The following is a 22,773-nucleotide window of genomic DNA, read 5'->3' as shown; positions in this document are numbered from 1 at the left end:
ATTTGTACAGTAAACTGTTTTGTACATTGCTGCTGTGGGATTGGCCACACTGGACAGTAACCTTTCCATTGCAGTGAAGTACAGTATATAGCCAACGGATTTTTCCGGCTCCAAATATTCGGGCTTGATGGATATGCCGTAGTTCATACATGCAACTGCAGGGTTCCCGTAGAGCTAATGCATTTTCACGACCGATGTTTGGGCCGAATACGGCCCCAAAGTTTGATTTTCCGGACTAAATAGCTCATTCTGAGCAACCTTGACATTACCCAATTGTTGAAAGCCGCCATATTGGATTTTTCCCTGGCTTGGCCAGGATCATAGAGTTTCCTACGAAAATTTTTGTAGGAAACTCTATGGCCAGGATGGCTTTCAGTGAAGATTCGGAGGCTCACGCCATATATAGTTTCTCTATGGCTCAGGCTATGAATAGAAAGCACGCGCCATCTTCTGGTCTTAGAGGCCATACCCACTCTTTCTTAGCTCACAAAACGCTCCAGGGGATGGCACTTTTTCTTTCTTACTTTCATTCTTCGGTCAGCACTATCGTCATGATCACTTTATGCACGAACAGTTTTCTCTCTCTTTTTTTGGGGGTTCTGTTGCTGTTCTGCGCGTGGTGAGTCCACAGAACGCCTACGATGTCTTCAGAGCAGGTATGTTTCGGAGACGTTGTCGCATCGTTATGCGTGTTTGTGCGGGTTCGTATTTGTGAGATCGGCGCCACCTCCCGTGCTTTCACGAAAGCCAAGTGGTGCGAAGTAACGTCGCTCGATTCTTCAAATTTCCATGGCGATCTCCACCAACGGAGGCCGCGAACGCGGTGACGTTCTTGTCTACTGTATACGGAGACGTTACTCTTGCGCAAAACCAAGCAAATATGATCGTCTCGAAGCTTAGTATGAGGCAAGGCATTATTAGAGATTTTTTTTTTGGGGGGGGGGGGGGGGAGTGAACGAGTTTTCTGGACTGTTCAATTTTTCAGATTCTTTTTCGGTCCCCGTGAGGTCCGGAAAATCGGACGGCAGCACGGGCACCATATGAATAGATTTAAGTCTCTCTACATGCTGTTCATGGTTATGTTTAGTCTGGATATATTGTTGCCTATTGGGCTTTGTTGGTGAATGTTGCATTTCTGGATTTCAGAACCAGCAAGGCATGAACTTTACCACCAAGCTGCCCGAGACTCATCCTGTAGTCACTGTGTCACAAGCCACTATACCTCCAGTCACAACTGCCGCAGCTGTGGCATCTTCAACCGCCATGCCTTTGGTTGTCACCACCGCTCCTACCACAACTTCGGTTTACATGCCTCTGCCGGATATGCCTACTGGGCCTGCACTTTCAACATGTGTGCCGCCTCCTGGCATCTTCTCAGCTGGCATGCCTACTGTCAGTATAGCTTCAGCCAGCACACTGCCATGTTGTACACCACCTACCAGCATAGCTCCAGTTTCCATGCCACATCTTGGAGCGCCACTGGCTGGTACACCTTCCGATGGCATGGCTTTACCACCCACGGGCATGTCTCAACCTCCCGCTGACATGGCTCCCCCACTTTCTGCTGGCATGGCTCCACCACCCGCAGGCATGTCTCCACCTCCTGCTGACATGGCTTCCCCACTTTCTGCGGACATGGCTCCACAATCTGCGAGCATGTCTCCACCTTCCACTGGCATGGCTCCCCTTCCCACCATCCAGGCTTCTCCACCCACTGGCATGGTTCCACCTTCTGATATGCCTCCACGTCTCACTGGTATGGGTCCTGAACCTTCTAGCACGGCTCCACCTCCTGCTGACATGGCTCCCCCTCCTGCTGACATGGCTCCCCCACCTGCTGGCATGGCTCCTGAACCTTCTGGCACGGCTCCACCTCCTGCTGACACGGCTCCCCCACCTGCTGGCATGGCTCCACCGCTTTCTGGTATGGCTCCACCTTCTGATGTGGCTCCACGTCCCACTGGTATGGGTCCTGAACCTTCTGGCACGGCTCCACCTCCTGCTGATACGGCTCCCCCACCTGCTGGCATGGCTCCACCGCTTTCTGGTATGGCTCCACCTTCTGATGTGGCTCCACGTCCCACTGGTGTGGGTCCTGAATCTTCTGGCACGGCTTCACCTACTGCTGACACGGCTCCCCCACCTGCTGGCATGGCTCTGCCTCCCACCGGCTCTCCTCCTGCCCTTACTGTGAAAGCTCTACACCCCACTAGTGCGGCTCCAGCTCCCGCAGGTATGATTCCATCTTGCAAGCCTTTTGCCACTGTGCCTCTAGCCACAATAACACCCTATGTCATGATACCTGCAGCCACTTCAATGGCCCTCACGGCAATGTCTCCTGCTGCCATGGCTCCTGCAGCTGCACCTCCTGGTGGCATGGAATCACATGGCATGCACCAAACTACGTTGCCTCCAGACAATCTGAGTCAAGCCGGCACGACTCCACCAGCTCTGCCACCAGTTACTGTACCTCCAGCTGTCCTTCCTGAAGGCGACACTTTTTGCATATACCTTTCAGTGGTGTTCAATCCATCGGAATTCTATGGCCACATAGTGGAGACAGCAAACCCTACAGTCAAGGTCAGAAGCTTACTTCCTTTATGTTCTGACTTTTTGTTACTGCACGACACTATGGGCATGTCATGCTGTAGTAAAGAAAGGGAATGTTCAGCCTTACTATTACAATATTTTTCTGTTTCCAAGTTTGTAGTGTAGGGTTTCGCTAGTCTCTGTTGCACTTAAGGCCAAGGTATCTATCACGGACCATTGACTGCGTACCTACTGCACATCATGGCTTAGTTGGGATGCGGTGGTGCCACCGAATAAGGATGCCTGACATCTCTTATGTAGGCTTCCTCCAGGCCATTCTAGTGCATCTACTAAGCAAGAACTTGATTTGCAAATAAATTTTATAATTACATAGTGCATCTAATTATGATGTGCATACTTGATTAACAACCTCCTAGTCACTTTAGTGTGCAAAAGAAATTCGGGTTGGCAGAAAGCATGTATGTTGAAGCAAACGAAAAAGAGCCCTAGAGCTTCTTCTGAAAGATGAGAAATGGGTGGTGTCTTTCAAGAAATGGAATACTGATGGACTTTTTTAAATATACATAATATGAACATAGAAATTAGGAGTTAAATATATTCGTCCATCCCTTTCAACTCAACTGTTCTCAGCGGTGGGGGTGCCATTAATAATGCCCAGCCTATCACACTCCGCCGTTCTTTCTTTTTTTTCTTTTTGCGGCAAGCTGATGGCAACTTTTTGAGGTGGGCCTCAGACAGAGTTCCCCAAGGGTGACAAGGGACTAGTGACAAGAAACTTGACATAGGCTAACAACTATCCTTTTCTCGTTTCTCAAGTATCTTTGGCAGATCTAGAAGGGTGTGTATGTGCATGAGCTTCTGCTTGCGCAAGTAATTTGTGGTCAAAAATGATCGCTCAATTACTAATGCTTTTGGGCTGCCACCACCTGACTTGAGCTGGCAACTAGCCAACTGTTTAAAAAATGGTGAGGAGGAGCCCTCTGTTCGCAAAGAAAGGAAGGTGTTCTTACCTGCCATTTGTTTGCAGCTTCAGCCTTTTCTCATGGACTGTGTCACCCTCCAAGCTGAAGGGGTGGTTTAAGGCACCTAAGTATGAGGCCAAGTTAAAACAAAATATTTTAGTAGAAGAGGAAGAATACAAATCATAGTCTACCTTACAGAACACATATTTCTACTTCACAATTGTTTCGGGGTGTGAAAAATAATTTTTTTATATGTAGAATTGTTAACAAATTCATCTCTCATGCCAGCACTTGTAACATTAATGGTCACAGGTGAGGCTTTGATCTGTGTATTAAACCAAAATGAAAGAGGCCAGAAGGTTCTTGAGAACTTAATGATGAAATAATTTTAGGAAATGCACTCTTACTATAGGATTGCTTTGCTATAATGGGGAACTACATCTGAAGTAGTTGTACAAGTTTATTTGTAGTGGTCCATGGCACACCCAAATATGTGTGAAGTAAGTGTGTAAGTAAGTAATCATAATTGGAAAATGAGTTATGCTTGTTGGTGTACAAAATTTTAGGTTTACTATTGATTTCTGAACCAAACTAGGTTACTGCTGAATTGATGGCCGCTGAGTGCCATAGGAACAAAGTAGTCACAAATAGGTTCGTAATTATATGGAATTGAAATTTGTACTGTCCATGGAAGAAGAGTACACATTGGCACATTTCGACAAGAGATGCACAGCGGATATCAGCAACAAATGCAGCCGGGAACCATCAGCCCAGGCAGTGGAGAAACATGACACAGCACAACCACCGACCACAGCAACTTGCCCCTCAGATGCCATAAAGGTCTTGCACGGCAACATGTGCATCTCAGAAAGGTAGTGTAGTTGGCATTCAGTCACAAACTGGACCCATAACTTGGTTGCGTGAGATCAAGTGCCCTTAGCAGAGAAGGTCCAAGTACGAAAACAGGGAAAAGGCCAATGTGAGTTAGTTGCTTGAAAACGGGAAAAATGGTAAAAAAAGATCAATTTGTTTATTAAAGCAATGATGCACTTGATGGCATATATTTGTTGCAGGGGGGATATTTAGGCAGCCTTCATTGTTGCATAATTTCATAGAGAGCACAGCTGGTGACTGATGCATCTGTAGCATTAGTACAGATGGCCATACATACACACTGACTCGATGTATGTTTGCTGTCCTGTGTTAAGCCATGTCAAACAATGACAGTTTCCATGAAACAGAAGCCTGCAGGAGACCTCAAGAAAAAATGGAGCACATTAGAGGCAAATATTAAGTTAAGGTGATATATTAGTGTAGGAGAATCTCTAAGGCATCAGTATTATTGGGAACAAAGCCTTAGTAGTAGAGAAATTGAGGTAAATGCAGGTTACGATTACAGGCACCTCCAGGACATTCAAATACTTGCCCGATGACGAAGGCATTCCTCATTTAATTTCTCGCACTGGTACTCAACCACTGATTACAAAAACATGATTGCATTGCTTTATAAGATGAACGAAAATGCTTCTTGTCTAGTTCGATTTCACTTTAAAAAAAAAAGGAACTCATTGACATTACCTTTGACAATGATGCGGGCAATTGAAAGGTTTCATTTTCGCTCGACTCTGCATTGCCTGCGCTTTTGCATTTCAGTAGTTTCATTATCGCGTAGTACTGGGCTGGTTTTGCTGGCTTGTGAAACTCGCACAAACTACATGTAGCAGAAAATTCCATGTGATGTCTCAGAATGTCCAAATGGTTCACGCCACTTGACGATAAGCAGCTGCAGCGGTTAATCCAATGATCTGTCTTAGCTCGGTCTCCCTGTGGCCATGCATTTGCAATTTGTGAAAAAAAAAACAGACTACTATTTCTCGGGCGTTGTTTTACACACCGACGGCAGCAAAGCGCAGTGATGATGTACGCAACATCACCACTCCCTGGTTGGGTGGACGGAGATTCGAATTGCAATAACGGTATTAGGACCCTTCAGATGATACAGTAAAAGCTCGTTAATTCGAACCGCAAGGGGAAGCCGCTTCAGTTCGAATTAACGAAAGTTCGAATTAACGAAAGTTCGAATTAACGAAAGTGAAGGAGGGCAACAGTACACTGCGATTTGGAAGCAGTAGGGCATGTCAGGAATTCGGCGTGTCAGAAAGTGATGGCGTGTGCCGCGGGCACACGCCATCTTCAAGTTGAAGCTCTGGGTCCGACTGTGCCACACCACCGATGTCCACCGAAACGAACGTTAGCCGAAGCTTAACACCATCACAATTAATCGCGACGGCCGATACCTCCTAAGCTGAAAACAGAGGTGCACAACCAATGAAGACTGCCGAGACAAAGACAAAGACGCTGAACATGTGAAGGTGGCGAAGGCCCGGATTCGTTGGTTCTTGATTGCAAGCGCAGCTGCGACATACTTGATCCGCTGTGTTTTGGAGCTTGCCGTGCCATCTCCGCACAACATTAGCAGCTGTACAAGATTTGCAAAGCCTCCGACATTCGTAATGGGCAAGAAGTCTCGGAGGTTACGTAGAACGGAGAGGCGGCAGCCGCCGCTGCCTTCTGGCTGACCCCTTCCGATTTTGCCTTCTCTCGCCGTTCTCTCCGTTTCGGAGGCAATACAGCCTTGTGTGTAGGCAGTAGGCGCGTTTCTCTAGACGTGTGCCAGGCGAGCGTAGTTCGAATTATCCGTGAGGGAACCTTCTTGCGTTCGAATTAACGGACTTTTTATACATAGACTTCTGTGGAGCTTGGCCGGACCAAATCGTACAGTTCGAATTATCCATAAATTCGAATTATTGAAGTTCGAATTAACGAGCTTTCACTGTATTTTCTCATAAATGAAGCCTTTTCTTGGTACGAAACAGGTGTTGCGAGGTTTCTAATATGGTATGTCAACAGTTCACGTTGACATATTATTTGCCTTTAGTGTGCCTTTAAAAGTGGAACGCGATAGCATTCAGAGATCTCCGACTGCGAATTCTGACTGCTTCTCGCGCTTACTAGCAACTGCAGCTTATCTCACCGCAATGTTTGCTGGGAAACGCTGGCAGCAAAAGGTATGCATGAAGGTGAGCTTTTTGGTGGACACATGGCTGAAGGTTGCGCACAGCCGTGGCAAAAAATTACATCTTTTTCAGGTTTATGTTATTCTTTCGCACTTCTAATATTTAGTCTGAGAAGATTTCACATAAAAGGCATGCACTGTCGGTGTTTGTTTCATGACATTTGTTTGTGGGCTGTCATGCTCAAAATTCCAAGGAATAACTTTGTCAAGAATGTAAGATAAGGTATGAGCAACTTTAGTGATAAAATGGTGTGACAATATAACCTGCATTTACCACATGTCGTTTTATTTATTTATTTATTTATCAATACTGTAGGTCTTCTGCAGACCCATACAGGGAGCGGGCTTTCATCATCATAGGCATGTAATAATATACATCAAGTTCTCAAAAAGACAACAGGAAAACATGAGGTAGATCAGAACACTTCAACAACAAGTGCATCAATATTATATTACATACATGGTTACGCCTCGCGTACACGAAAACAGAAAATCTAGCATTATGTATCGTATGCTATACATAAGAATAATGTACACACGAAAATAATACAACACTACAAGATACTTTCTGTGGTTTTACAACAGGAAAAGTAGTTATACAGGGTCAGGAAAACAGGAAAAGTAGTTATACAGGGAAAAATGTACACACGAAAATAAAACAACACTACAAGATACTTTCTGGGGTTTTACAACAGGAAAAGTAGTTATACAGGGTCCATTAGCTGCTCCACTAGAGAACAAAACTGATCTAAATTTGGATTATTTACATTTATAGCAAGATGTGGCATATGCGTATACCTAAATATATATGGAAACTTTCGCTCACTCACAACTCTACCGACACCAGATTTTCTACAACACGGGGCCCTTTAATGGTTCAAACTTTTTCTGCGATAAGAGTCATTCGGTAAGTTCGAGTGTTGATGCATAATAACATTCAAATAAAACCTGTAAAGTATGTACTGCATTTTCTCCTTCCCGTACTGGTTCACATTTATAACTTAGTCTTGGAAAGTGGAACGTTCCCTAGTGAAATGAAAAAGAGCAAGGTAGCTGTACCATACAAAGGCGGAGATAGAAATAAAGTCGCTAACTACAGACCAATAAGTGTTATCTCCATTTTTTCAAAAGGACTAGAAAAAAATTATATCAACAAGAACAAAAAATTTTCTTGAACGACAAAAAATATTATCAGATGCTTTATATGGATTTAGAAAAGGCAGATCAACTGAGACCGCATTATTAACCATAAAGGATCATATACTACGCAATATAGATAAAAACCACTATACTCTAGGTCTTTTAATTGATTTCACAAAAGATTTCGATTGTGTAAGCCATAACATTTTATTACAAAAGCTTTCACTATACGGGATACGCGGTAACGCTCTTGAACTATTTAATACCTATTTGATGAACAGAAGTCAGACAGTATCAATAGGTGAAAACCGATCTTCTTATCTCGCAATTAAGACCGGTGTACAGCAAGGCAGCGTTTTAGGCCCATTCTTATTTAACGCATTCGTAAATGACATTCCCGACATAGACACTTCACTTAATTTCGTTATTTACGCTGACAATAGCACTGTTTTGTTTTCTGGTCCAGGTGCACAGGTTTTGGCAGGAAAATGCAACATTTTTCTTGAGAAGTTGTTTAACTAGTCCCAACTAGGTAGACTTGAAGTGAATCCAACTAAAACCAAAATCATTATGTTCCCTGCAAGAAACAAACCATTGACAATCGATCGTGCCGTTTATTATGCAGGGCATGAAATCGAATTCGTCCACCAACACAAAATACTGGGCGTCACTTTCGAGGCCTGTTTATCTTGGTATACACAGGTGAACGTAATCTGCAAAAAACTATCTCATGCAGCTGGACTGATGGCACGTTGTCGCACAATTTTTTCAACATCTGTCAAAATTCAAATATATCACGCACTTTTCCAGGCACATATCAACTACTGCAGTCTGGTATGGTTAACAACACACTGTGACAAATAGGATGAAAATCCACATGTTACAAACAAAGATAGTTCGATATATTGCAAACATTCCATACTTATCAAACACTGACGATGCATTTCAGACCTATAAGATTATGGCCTCTCATCACATGTACAACTTTCGTATTTTGCGCTCGTTCTATTTTTCGGCTAGCTCCATTCACGATTTCCTTACACACACTGCATTATTAAATCCCTCAACAAGTAACATATGCATGCGAAACACGGACTTGTAGTTTACACCGCGCTTCCGCACAAACTACAAGTTACAAACCCTTGAACGTAACTTACCTAGTATCTTAAACAGGTACAAGAATACCATAGGCTTTACTTTGAAACAGCTTAAAGAATATTTCGGAAACTTGTAGCCTTATCATAATGTTAATAATCAGGATGCAATGCAGACTGCACAAGTGTATTTATTTTCAGTCACGACTAAACTTCGAACCTATATTGCTACGGAACAGTATTTGCGATCACGAAGAGGCGAGCAGTGTGAAGACGGCATAACGATGAGAGGCTGGCATGGGCTGTTGCCTCTTGGCCAAGTGCAGCGTATTTCCCTGTAAATATACTTGTATATAGCTTTTCGTCTGCGTCTTCCTACGTAACATATCTGGTGGAGGTGGACGTTCCCTGTATCTCGTCCCGGACCTTCGCAGTGGACGGCACGTCGAGCCTTCCTTCATGGCTCCCGGCGACGACAACTCAACCCCACCGGCTCCAACACCTGCTGCCACTTCGACGACCTACATCACTCTCCCCACACCCCGTGATCCTGGCTATTCTCGGGCAAAGATGCGGAAGACATCGAGGACTGGATCAGCCTGTATGAACACGTCAACCGCAATAATCAGTGGGACCCTACTATCATGCTCGCCAACGTAGTCTTTTACCTCGGTGGCACACATCGAGTTTGGTTTCAGACGCACGAAGATGAGCTCACCAGTTGGGATTCGCTTAAGCAAAAACTCAGAGACTTGTTCGGCAACCCCTACGGTCACAAACTTGCTGTGCGGAAGGCACTTTCCGGCCGTGTGCACATGTCAACAGAGCCATATATCACTTACATTCAGGAGGTCTTGGCTCTGTGCCGCAAAGTTGGCGCACACATGACTGAGTCAGACAAGGTTTCCCACATCCTCAAAGGCATTGCCGATGACGCCTTCAACTTGCTCGTTTTCAACAACGTGGTGGCGGTAGATGCAGTTATAAAAGAGTGCTGCCACCTGGAACTTGCTAAAAGCCGATGTATTGACCAGCAGTTTGCCCGTCTGCCCAACACCCCAGCGACATCTTCCTGTGCCGACGCTCCTCGTCCCAACAACACTAGCGATGTCACCAGGATCGTCCGGCGTGAGATCGAGGCCACCTATCCGGCTGCTTTCGACTCCAGCCCTACCAACCCACCTACAGTCACGGTTTCCCTGATCCAGGCAATTGTCTGCCAGGAGTTCGAAAACATGGGTCTTCACACCGTCTGCTCAGCCCATCACCCTGATACCCACCGGGCTTCTTCGATTCCGCCCCGTCCTGCATCTTCTTACCCACCATGTTTCCGCAACCCATCTGAATGGCGCACTGCTGACGACAAGCCCATTTGTTATCACTGGCATCGAATCGGGCACATTTCTCGGCACTGTCGCAGTTGCTGGAATTCCCTGACCCGGTCTACTTATGCTGCCTACTCTCACCCCCCACGTGGCCCTTCTCGTCCCTATGGTGCACGCTTCGATAATGCCGCCACTGATTCTCCTGCGCCGAACCGCCCCTATTTTCTTTCGCCTTCGCCCCAACGACGACAGTCTCACTCTCCCCAGCCCCACCGCTCCTATTCGCTGACTCCCTTCGGACGCCGCTCCCAGCCGGAAAACTAGACAACGCAGCGCCTCGAGGTGATGCTGCATTGCTCCCTACGCCGCCAAATCCTCTACTGACGTTGCCCACTCATCTGAACCTTCTTGACGAGCAAGTTGATGGTGTTTCTGTGTCTGCTCTTATCGACACTGGGGTGCATTTGGCGGTAATGAGCGCTGACCTTCGTAACCTCCTGAAGAAAATAATCACGGACGCCTGTTGTCCGTGTCGCCGATGGCAGAATAGCCCCCGTAATTGGTATGTGTGCCGCCCGCATCTCCTTCGCCGATTGCTCCACTATCGTGCTATTCACAGCCATCGCCCACTGTCCCCACGACATCATCCTCAGTTTAGACTTCCTCTCCGCACATTCTGCTCTCATCGATTGTTCCGCCAGTACTCTCCGCCTTGAGCTGCCTGTTCTGGATCCCGCTGAACCACACCCCAGTCGCTTCATTTCTGCCGACTTCGTTCGCTTGCCACCTTCGGCACTGACTTACGTTGACTTAGTGTCATCCCCACCAGTGCCCGACGGTCACTACATCGCGGCTCCTATGCGAGACATCCTCCTTACACACGGGATCACCGTACCTCATACAGTTTTATCTACTACGGCAAATTGCGTCTGCCTGCCAGTGGTCAATTCTGGCTTGACGACACAAGTACTGCCACGCAGGATGTCTCTGGCCCAGCTTTGCTCATTCGAAGATCACTCAGTAGCATCTATTGCAGTAGACTACAATTCAGCCAATCCTCCTCTACCATCGCAGTCGGCAACTTGTACCATCGCCGACTTACAGAAAATGATCGCGCCCGACATGCCGTCTGAGCACGCTCGTGAGCTCTACCGCGTTCTGTTTTCCTACCACGATATTTTTTACTTTAGCAATCGTCCTTTGGCCCAAACTACAGCTGTTAAACATCGCATTAATACCGGCGACGCCCCTCCTATTCATCGCCGCTGGTATCGAGTGTCACCGGCTGAGCGTCAAGTTATTCATGCCGAAGTTCGCAAAATGCTTGCAAGAACATTATTGAACTGTCATGTAGTCCATGGGCGTCGCCTGTTGTACTGGTAAAAAAATAAGGATGGCTCATGGTGCTTTTGCATGGATTATCGGCACCTTAACAGGGTTACCAAAAAGGACGTGTATCCCCTACCTCGGATTGATGATGCCCTTGACTGCCTCCTTGGTGCTCGCCATTTCTCCTCTATTGACCTTCGCTCCGGCTATTAGCAGATTGCCGTGGACGATCTTGACCGCGAGAAGACTGCCTTTGTAACACCCGACGGTCTTTATCAATTCAAAGTGATGCCGTTCGGGCTACGTAACGCTCCTGCCACTTTTGAACGCATGATGGACTCCCTTCTTCACGGTTTCAAATGGTCCACGTGCCTGTGCTACTTGGACGACGTTATAATATTCTCCCCAACGTTCGCTACCCACCTTGAGCGCCTATCAGCAGTGCTGGATGTTTTTCGTCGAGCCGGTCTGCAACTCAATGCATCGAAGTGCCAATTTGGCCGTCGCCAGATTACCGTCCTTGGGCATCTCGTTCGACGCGAACGTAGTGCCACCGGACCCAGGCAAGATCCAAGCTGTTAAGCCCTTCCCTGTTCCGAAGTCTGTACTGATGCCAGCGGTCATGGAATTGGCGCAGTACTGGCACAATGCCAGCGCGGCCACGACCATGTTATCACTTACGCCAGCAGGCTTCTCACACCCGCGGAGCGCAACTATTCCATCACTGAGCGTGAGTGTCTGGCCCTAGTTTGGGCGGGTTCGGAATTCCGCCCGTACTTATATGGCCGACCCTTTTCCATTGTCACAGACCATCACGCGCTTTGCTGGTTATGCTCACTGAAAGATCCTACAGGAAGACTTGGTCGCTGGGCGTTACGCCTCCAAGAATATTTGTATTCTGTCGTCTACAAATCTGGACGACTACACAAGGACGCTGACTGCCTGTATCGCTACCCGGTCAACAAGCCTGACGGCGCCGACAGTATTACCGCCAACGGCATTTTCTCTGTCTCTGCCTTCGCTAACATTGCCAATGAGCAGTACCGAGACCTATTGCTGCGAGCACTCATCGAGCGTCTGCGCTCTACACCTACCGATGTATCCGTTCGCCGATATGTCCTCCAGGGCGGCATTCTGTACCGAAGGAACTTCCTCCCCGACGGCTCTGATCTTCTTCTTGTTGTGCCAAAACATCTACGACAGACTGTGCTCTTTGAGATGCATGACGCACCCACTGCAGGACATCTTGGGGTAACCCACACGTACGACCGTGTCCGCCGCCGCTTCTATTGGCCTGGTCTCGCTCGCGCCGTCCGACGCTGTGTTGCTGCCTGTGATCCCTGCCAGCATCGGAAAACACCTCAGGTACTACCTGCTGGTCATCTCCAGCCGATCACCGTCCCTGTGGAACCGTTCTTTCGTGTTGGATTAGACTTCCTCGGTCCCTTTCCCACGTCATCCTCCGGGAACAAATGGGTAGCCATCGCAACTGATTACGCCACCCGATACACTGTCACGCCAGCTCTCCCTACCAGTTGCGCCACTGACGTCACGGACTTTTTCTTCCGTGACATTATCTTGCGTCATGGCGCCCCGCAACAGCTGCTTACTGACCGTGGTTGTAACTTCCTCTCAAAAGTTATGGCCGACATTGTGCGTTTCTGCTCCATTCAACACAAGCTGACTACCTCATGCTGTCCTCAAACCAATGGCCTGACAGAGCAGTTAAACCGTACTCTTACCGATATGCTGTCCAAGTACGTTTCCAAGGACCACCATGACTGGGACATTGCCCTTCCTTACGTCACATTTGCATACAATTGTTCCCGGCAGGACACCGCTGGATTTTCTCTATTTTATCTACTGTACAGTCGCGAACCGACCTTGCCCCTAGACACGGCTTTTCCTCCTGCTGTGATCTTAACAAGCGACTATGGGTGCGACGCCATCGTCCTCGCCGACCATGCACGCCAGCTTGCTTGTACTCGACTGACGGCCTCGCAAACCACTCAGCAGTGTCAGTACAACGCCCACCACCGTGACGTACAGTTTTCGCCTGGTGCGCTCGTGCTCCTGTGGTTGCCCTCTTGTCACGTCGGACTTTCAGAGAAGCTCCTTTCGTGATACACAGGGCCCTACCGCGTGCTGCGCCAGGTGACGTACGAAAAATCTCCCGTCAATTTAACCTCGTCCTCTACTCTGGCATCTAGTGATGTTGTGCACGTCGGTAGGCTCAAGGCCTACTACACTGCTTCCGAGTCTGGCCTTTCGTCGCTCCGGAACGGTGCTTTTGCCGCCAGAGGTAGTGCTACGGAACAGTATTTGCAATCACGAAGGGGCGAGCAGTGTGAAGACGAGGACGACGACGATTAGAGGCTAGCGCGGGCTGTTGCCCCTTGGTCAAGTGCGGCGTATTTCCCTGTAAATATACTTGTATAGAGGTTTTCGTCTGCGTCTTCCTACGTAACAGTATTATTGCTGGAAATGGATATGTTTTAAATTTTTTACTGTTAGTATATCTGTGAGCTGTTGTACTCCAATTTCGGTTTATTTTGTGTATTTACAATGTATGCGTGTGTTAGTATATATGTGAAAGAAAATGTGCATGTCACCTGTATGTGTTATTAATGGCTATGTTTTTTATCATTAATCTGTTTCATCTCCAGAATGTCACCACTGCTAAAGGTTTCCAGGTTGCCTGGGCCCAGGCAAGCTGTCAAAATACAGCTTTTGCCCAGGTACCCCTACCAGAAAAGTCTTTTTTTCTGGAAAATAAAAACTGAAATGAAATTAAGATAGCGGAGCATGTATGCTGGCATCTGCTACCTGAAATAAGCCAATGCGAGGCAAACGCAAGTGTGTGTCGTCTGCAGTGATACGGCTCAAAAGATGCCAATTTCTCAGTAACGAAATGGTAGTGCCATTGATTACCATGCAGTGTGTTTTGCCTTGTTTTGCCATGGCAGTGATAGATGGCACCAGCTAGCTAGATGGCTCCACTGTTTTGTTGCAATGACATCGCAAGCTGCCTGTGTGGCATCATAAGCTAGGCCTTCATCCCTTGATATTGACATTAGTCTCAGTAACACCGCTGAGAAAATGCCCGAAGTTTGCTGCCGAGGTGAGATAAAGCATAGTGAATGTCTACAACACCATTCACTTCCCACATTTTTAGTGAAGAGGGCAAACAACTTAGAAACGTCTGCCTGCTCAACCTAAATTGGGCAGGCCTGAGCAGGTCAGGTTCAGCATGTCAAGTGATGTCGTAAATTCCTTTTCTTCTCTGCAAAGAAAGTCAGTCTGTGAGAGGTCTCAAGAAAAAAAGCGCTTTTGCAGCAAAATGATTTTAAACTCCTGCAGTGCAAACAAAAACATTCATCAAAGCTAAACTCCCTTATATGCATAGCTTATCTTCTCATGACTCATGGCACATTGCGGCACCTTGCCTTTCTCCTCCTAGCTTTAGTTGCAGCATCTGTGCTTTGACAGGAGGCCTTCGCAATGAGTGACCTGTAATTTGTGACACGTTTTGACTGTGTAAGGGCCAGGTTCTATTCTAACTTGGCCTCCTAGCATGGTTGCAGATTTGGCAGTCATCTAATAATAAAAAGAAAGCGGGATACCAAATTTTTGTGTGTGCAGTCCTTTGATGAAAGTGCAGTCAATGCCTTTATAATAAGCACTTGGGACCTCCAGAATCACTCACCATACAGGTCACTTCATTGTAATAATTGCACGCCAGACTGTTCCTAAAGTCTATGCATGTTCCGTAAAAAAACACTTATGTAGCATAAATTCAAGAGATACTTGGTGCAAGATAAGCCACTCGGAGGTAACTGCGTAGAATCAAGCTACATGGCATGCTATTGCTGTTAAAGTGCAGTTCATCAAAGTGTTTAGGTATTAAGCCCACCCGAATTCCTTTGTGGGTGGTAAAGTGTTACCATATAGCTATTGTGGAGTTCGGACCCACCTGCACAGTCTTTGTTGTGGTATCAACTAGTACTCCCTATACGAACCACAGCTTGCAACGGCAGCTATTGAGAACATTTACAGTGCCAGTATAGTGTGTGTGTTGTAAAGCAACAGATCACCCGTCATGAATGCCAAATTCCTTCATTGTACAGGAAAATTCATTGTAGAAGCATCATAACACATACGAAAGACAGAAATTCAGCCTGGGTATAATAAATGCTTCATTATGCAAGTTATTTCTTTGTACAGGGATTTGTTTTAGAAGTGTTCAACTAATACTGCTTGCTGTCACCACATACATTCCCATTGTAATCAGTGATAATATAGCATCATGTGGCATTCTCTGTGCCACGGCTTGAGCTTCTTGAAACTAGTATGCAATGCTGCAGTTTTTAAAAAATACCTATTTCATAAGATCAACTTAAATGTATGACTAGAATACAAAGGATAGCTTCAAATATTGGGGGAAGCACTGTGCCATTTTGAGTAAAGCTCCATGCTTAGATTGAGAGGATGACTGAATTCAAGAAAATATGGCAATCTGCACAAAAGTCTATAGATATGAGTATTTGAGTGAAGTTTGTATACAGGGGCATAGATTGCTCAGTGTGCTAGGAAATAAGTTGTTTTAATATTTGCAGTTTGTATTAACCTGGGAACAGTGTACCTTACATGTGAACTACAACCACAGTAGCATGCTTGCTAAGGTGAATATACTAAGTGTCATAAAATTCATTCATTGTGTTCATTACATGTCATTCACGTGTGATTTTATTCAGCCCTGACATCATTTTAATTATGGCTTGCAGTTTCAAAAATGTTTCTACCACTGCCTAGCCTAATTCCCTGAATATTTGCAGAATTTTTATTTATTGTAAACATATGCACCATGCTATATTTGAAGTGCATCCTGCTTCATTATAACTTATTGTGCTATTGCGAAATTTGTTTGTTATAGTGAAATAGTTTGCTCCGATAAACTTTATCAGCGTATACTTGTCACTGGTAAGCTAGCCTTGGTGGGATCTATTCATGCTTTGTTTGAGCCAAGTGTGCATAAAAAATCAGGTAGTCTCTCTGTGGTTAAAAAGCTTTTGTTTTCGCCCTTGAAATGCAGGTCCTAGAAGAGCTTAATAAAAAGCTGAACACATGCGGCACCAAGAGTGAGGCGCCAACGGACGAAATGGTGAACAAGGGTTCCTTCTGGATCTGCCTCTTTGTGGGCGACAAAAACTGGTATCGAGTTCAGGTGCTTGATGTTCTTCCAGGACACACTTGTGTGAGTATGGCCAATGTGTGTGGCGTAATGTACAGTAAAACCTCGTTAAACCGTACCCGCTCCGCAAAGGCGTCTGCGTCAGCAGGCGTTTGGTGTGTTGCGACACCACGTGCCCGAGCACATGAGGGTTGAGCTCTCCCGTATTTAGCCATATGTCGCTTAGCTGTGTCCAGGGAAAAGGGGATCCTGGGGTTGAGCTGAGGCTGAGTGTTTGAACCTTTAAGGCCCCTCGGCAGAGGCAACACACACGTTTGGCCTCGGCTCCAAGTAGATGGCACCCCTGGACTGACCCATCAAAGGTAAATCAGTAGTTGCCTTTTCCTATCCTCCTCTCCAATCTTTGTCTTTCTCTCTCACTTTTAATCTTTCCTGTGTTCTCCTCTTTGCTGCATTACTTCCGATTTTCTAGGCAGCAAGGGTTAACCTTGTGTGAGTAGCCTACCTAGGTTGTGTCATATTCAGCTAGCGTTTGCAGGACCTGTTTTTAAAGGCCCTGTAGCGTCCTCTTGTAGGGCTTTATGGTGGGTGGCTGGCATTACTGCTGAAAAGTACATATTCATCTATGCTTACTTCCTTCCCCCACTCCCTGATCGCCCTCAGAAAGGAGGGCGCACCGATGAAGTCTTCAAGTTTTTGGTCATCAAGAAAGATTCTCTCCCCCATTTCCATGTCATTCAGTCTGAAAAACCAAACAAACCAATGCGAACAATTTCACCATTCCTTGTTTTGAAGTCTGTTACCGACGTTTTTGGCACCGTTAACAAAGTATCCATGATGGCAAACAGTGATCTCCTCTTGGAGCTCCGTGACCAGAAACACTATGAAAAACTGCCATCTTTAGTGTCATTTGGGGATGCCCAAGTAACAGTAACTTCACACCATACTATGAATACCTCCCGTGGTATTGTCTCGGATGATGATCTGTTAGAGCTAACTGAAGCTGAGGGCTTGGAGGGCTTCTGTGGGCAGAACGTCATCAGCGTTAAAGGAATTGAGGTGTGAGAGCAAAGAAATCCACACCAAGCACACGATATGTACATTCGGTTCAAGTATTCTGCCCGAGTCCATCGAGGCCGGGCACATCAATCTCTGTCTTAGGCTATACGTGCCAAATCCCCTCAGATGTTTCAAATGCCAGCATTTGGCTGCAGTTCACAGAACTGCCAAGGCTGTCAAACTTGTGTGAAATGCAGTGCCCGCAAAAACACCTCTGAATTTTGCGAGAACTCTCTCCACTGTGTAAACTGTGATGGGGAGCACACTGCATACTCATGGTCATGCCCATCATGGAAAAAAGAAAAGGAAATAGTAACAGTTAAAGTAAAGGAAAACATAACTTTCAAGGAGGCATGCAGTCGAGTATCCTACCTGTTCAAGAACACCTTTGCTGATGTGACGTGTGAGGGGGTGGCGACGCAACAGCGTCCAGCGGCTCTCTGGCCCACAAGCAGTGAGCCGGCGGTGACGACGCCCCCCCCCCCCCCCCCCGGCGGCTACAGCTAGCACTGTTCCGCCGTCCCAGAAGAAGGGACCATCGACCTCCGAGTCGGTGGCTGCAAAGGACGTGTCGAGACCCTCACGTCAAAAGCAGCACTCGGAAGAGTGCGTGTCGAGAGCCTCGCAAGAGGCGATGGACACAACAACCAGCCAGGTGGTGCCGCCAGCGCCTAAGGAGCGGTGAGACTCGTGCAATCGCTCCAAAAAAGACAAACCTTGCGTCATGGCAGCTAGAAAGGGACGTGAGTTAATCTTCATCTCTTAAACACATTTATCATAATAGAGACACAAATACTACATTGGAATGTTAGAGGACTTCTTCGTAACCTTGATGACATTACAGAACTCCTACACAAACATAGTCCGAAGTTGCTGTATGTTCAGGAGACACATCCTAAATCTACACAAACTTTCTTTGGCAATACGCTATTTTCCAGAATGACCTAGATGACCCTGCTGCTGCGTCCGGTAGTGTAGCAATAGTTGCCGAAAAGTCTGTAGCTTGTGAACATCTGGCCTTTCAGACGCCCCTTGAGGCAGTGTAAGTTGGGACAATTCCTTTCAATCATTTGGTAACCGTGTGTTCCATTTATATACCCCCGAATCATCACCTCGAAAAAACTGAGTTTTATAACCTCATTGATCAGCTTCCCGAGCCCTACATACTCGTGGGAGATTTTAACGCTCACAACACGATGTGGGGAGACTTACGATGCGACGCCAGAGGTTCACTCATTGAATACATTATTTAAACTGTGGTGCATGCTTCCTCAATAAGTAAGAAACAACATATTATAATCGTCACCATAATTCATACTCATCAGTAGTCCTTTCAATCAGCTTTCCTTCTATTTTCCTTGATTTAGAATGGCATACAATAAAAAATCCATTCGGAAGTGATCACTTCCCAGTAACGCTGAACTTAGTAACCCAACATGGTTCCCCTCCACATGTCCCTCGCTGGAAACTGGCCTCAGCTGACTGAAAAGCTTTTAAGGAATCCACCTACTTATCACGACATTTTATAAATAATTTTACTATAGATCATGCTGTATCATTCTTTACCGCTTTTATCATTGACGCTGCTTAAAAGTTCATTCCTCAAACAAATGGCACTTCATTCAGACGACGAGTCCCCTGGTGGAATGATTGTAGAGAGGCATGAAGGAGACAAAGCTTGCGGCAAGCTACGTCAACATCATGCGGTGGAAAATCTAATAGAATTTAAACATGCTAAATATGAGGGAAGAAGGACGCGATGACAGGCGAAGAGGGCAAGCTGGCAGAGGTTTCTCTCATTAATAAATTCGTATACTCAAGAGGCTAAAAGTATGGGTCAAGTTGAGAAGGCTAAAGCGACAATAAATTCTTCCAATGCCCCTAGTGAACGATGAAGTGAACAGCTTGGAAGACCAAGCTGACGCTCTTGACGAACACTTACGAGCGCGTTTCCAGTTCTAATTATTACTCCGAGGCATTCCTAAAGCACAAACAAATAGCAAAACGCAAGGCCATGGACCGCAAATGCCAACAGAATGAATCCTGTAACTTCCCTTTAATATTGCCGAGTTGAGAACCTCCCTGACTGCATGTCAGAGCTCTGCACTTGGACCTGACAGGATCATGTACGACATGATTAAACACCTCCCCAAAAATACTCAAATAACGCTACTCGCACTTTTCAATGCTATATGGACTGCAGGGTACCTTCCTACTGCATGGAAAGAAGCCCTTGTTGTCCCGATTCTGAAACAAGGCAAAGACCCCACATTAGTAACAACATTAGTTACTGCCCAATCGGCGTCAAAAGTTGTATGTGCTAACTTTTTGAAAAACTGATAAACCGTCACCTTTTACACTTCCTTTAGTAAAAAAAAATTCTTGATCCATACACGTGTGGTTTTAGAGAAGGAGGATCTACAACCGTCCATCTCGTGCGCTTCGAAGCAAACATTCACGATGCCTTTGTACATAAACAATCCTTGTCCGTGTTTCTTGATATGGAAAAGGCCTACAATACAACTTGGCATTACAGAATCCTGCATGACCTGTTGGTGCTGGGCATCCGTGGCAATAAGCTAAACACTATAGGAAGCTACCTTCACAACCGTATATTCCATGTAAAAATAGGTAATGCACTGTCGCATACATTCATACCAGAAACTGGGGTATCGCAGGGAAGCGTACTCAGTTGCACGCTCTTTGTCGTTAAGATGAACACGCTCCCTACATCATTACCACCAGCTATTTTTTATTCCGTCTACATAGACGACATACAAATAGGTTTCAAATCCTGCAGCCTAACGGCGTGCGAGAGACTAATACACCAGGGTTTAAACAAGGTGTCTAATAATACCTGTGTCACACGGGCACATTTGGAAGGCCTTCCAGTCAATTGCCTTTGAAATGCCACAACTCTATCGACTCAAAGGAGTTGTCGCGCTGCTACACGGCACTTTTGAAAGGCCGTTGAGTGGTTAAGGCATTTCTCGCAAAATTGTGTGGCGCTGTGGATCGTTATTTTTGTTTTCATGTCAGGAAAAGTTAAACAACATTAAAACCATTTAAAAGCACTATAATTTATTTTATGTTTGTTTATACATTAAAAAAAATTTGTTTATACATTGCCATACATATATGTTTAGTTTTTAAGTTGTTGAGTAGCGAAACTGTGGCAACGTTTGCCCGCTCCATGCGGCTGCCGTTTTGGTGTGTGTTCGCACATGTCAAGTGGCAAAAACATTTTATTGAATAATGAGTAACACTCATATATAGTATTTTTCGAGCATTTGGTTTAATTTGTTCTTTCTAACCATGAGTACGAGCACACTGTGAACGAGAGGGCATGTTTGCGCTGTTTCCGCTTCCGTTGCTCAAAGGCCATCGAGATTTCGATAGAGTTATAAGGTGCTCCGTTGACTCGATAGGCTATTGACTTGGCGACCTTCGAAATCACCCGTGTAGTAGCTCGAACTTGACCTTTGAGTCAACTGACTAGCGGTTGGAAGGCCTTCCAAACGCCCGTGTAACACGGGTATAAGTGGGCAGACAAAAAGGATTTAATATCAACCCACCCAAAAGTTCTTATATTCTCTTTACAAGAAAGAGAGGCCTGGTTCCAGATCCTTTTGAAGAACTGTGTCGACAACAAATACCTGTCAAGAGAGAGCACAAATTTCTAGGTGTTATACTTTACTGCAGGCCTACTTTCGTACCACACATAACCAATCTTAAAAGTAAAATGTCTAAGAACAATGAACTTACTTAAAATGCTATCCCACGCAACATGGGGTAGCGACAGGAAGCGTTTATTAAACCTTTACAGAAGCCTAATTCTATCACGATTAGACTATGGTGCCGTTTTATATCGCTCTGCCGCCCCAAGTGCGCTGAAGATGGTAGATCCCGTCCACCATCTGGGTATTCGCCTGGCCACTGGCGCATTTAGAACAAGCCCTGTCGTAAACCTATACGTAGAGCCAGATGAGTGGTCACTCCATCTTCAGAGAACATACATCAGCTTCACTTATTCTCTTAAAATGCACTCTAATCCGGAACATCCATGCTCCACAACCGTTAACTAATTGACGTCTGCAACACTTTTTCCTAATTGACCCTCTATGTGACACTACCTTTCTCACGGCGTGCGAGAGAACTTATCAAAGAAATGGATGTCCCAATTCGCAAACATTGCCTAATGCCTGCAGTTAAGCATTACCGTCCTGAAAGTGGCAGGCGATAGAATGTGATGTATCCATTGTAGAGGCCACAAAGCATGTTCCTGAGCTCGCAGTACCTTTGCACTGAATTCTACACAGACGCTTCAAAGTCACATGCTGGCGTATCTAGCGCTGCTGTTGGTCCCTCTATTTCTAAATCTGATGTATTGAATCCCCTAACAAGTATCTTCACTGCAGAAGACCATGCAGTACTGTCTGCGGTAAAACATGTAAAGAAATTAAAACTTGACAGAGTAATCATATTTACAGGCTCATGAAATCTTGTAGAAGCGTTAATGTCTTTGCAAAAGAATGCAAATACTGTTTTTATTGAACTTTACTCAATCTTGTGCAACATTTATCTCATAGACATGTAGTGATATGCTGGGTTCCTGGCCAAAAAGGAATCGATAGAAATGTGCTTGCCGACGAAGTCGCCAAATCAATAGCATCGCAAGGTATTCGTTTTGCTGATGTCCCTGCCACAGACATGAAGCCTTTCCTACTAAAGAAACTGCGAAGCCACTCGCAACGCTTGTGGGATGCTGAAACGAGCAATAAGCTTCACGTAATTACCTTAAAAACCCGCGTATAGTGCGGGGTGAAAGTTTCGGGACGCGAAATGGAAAAAAAAAAAGTTTTATCCGCGTATAATACGAGTTGGGAAAACTCGGGGAAAACATTTATTTAAATTGCACTCCGCACTTCAATCGCTGTCTTCCTCAGCTGCGCTCTCTACGGATAGTTCCTTGTCGGTCATATCTTCCCCGAGGTACTCATCCTCTGTGCCATCGAGCGCGTTCGAGATGCCGCACTTCTTGAATGCG

General features: G+C 45.8%; 1 protein-coding gene across 1 annotated transcript in view; it reads left to right on the top strand.

Annotated features, from left to right (window-relative positions):
* Positions 1-519: 519 nt before the first annotated feature.
* LOC135906029 (uncharacterized) overlaps positions 520-22,773 on the top strand; it is a 51,612-nt gene continuing 29,358 nt past the window's right edge. Inside the window, exons 1-4 of the mRNA XM_065437172.1 lie at positions 520-656; positions 1,147-2,233; positions 2,309-2,580; positions 16,569-16,730. Coding sequence (XP_065293244.1) covers positions 642-656; positions 1,147-2,233; positions 2,309-2,580; positions 16,569-16,730 — 1,536 coding nt within the window. The 5' untranslated portion in view covers positions 520-641. The remainder of the gene's footprint in view (positions 657-1,146; positions 2,234-2,308; positions 2,581-16,568; positions 16,731-22,773) is intronic.

The sequence above is a fragment of the Dermacentor albipictus genome, chromosome 1 (genome assembly GCF_038994185.2).
Source record: "Dermacentor albipictus isolate Rhodes 1998 colony chromosome 1, USDA_Dalb.pri_finalv2, whole genome shotgun sequence".
Lineage (NCBI taxonomy): Eukaryota > Metazoa > Arthropoda > Arachnida > Ixodida > Ixodidae > Dermacentor > Dermacentor albipictus.
The sequence above is the reverse complement of the archived record's forward strand: the minus strand, read 5'-3'. Positions and strand labels throughout refer to the sequence as shown.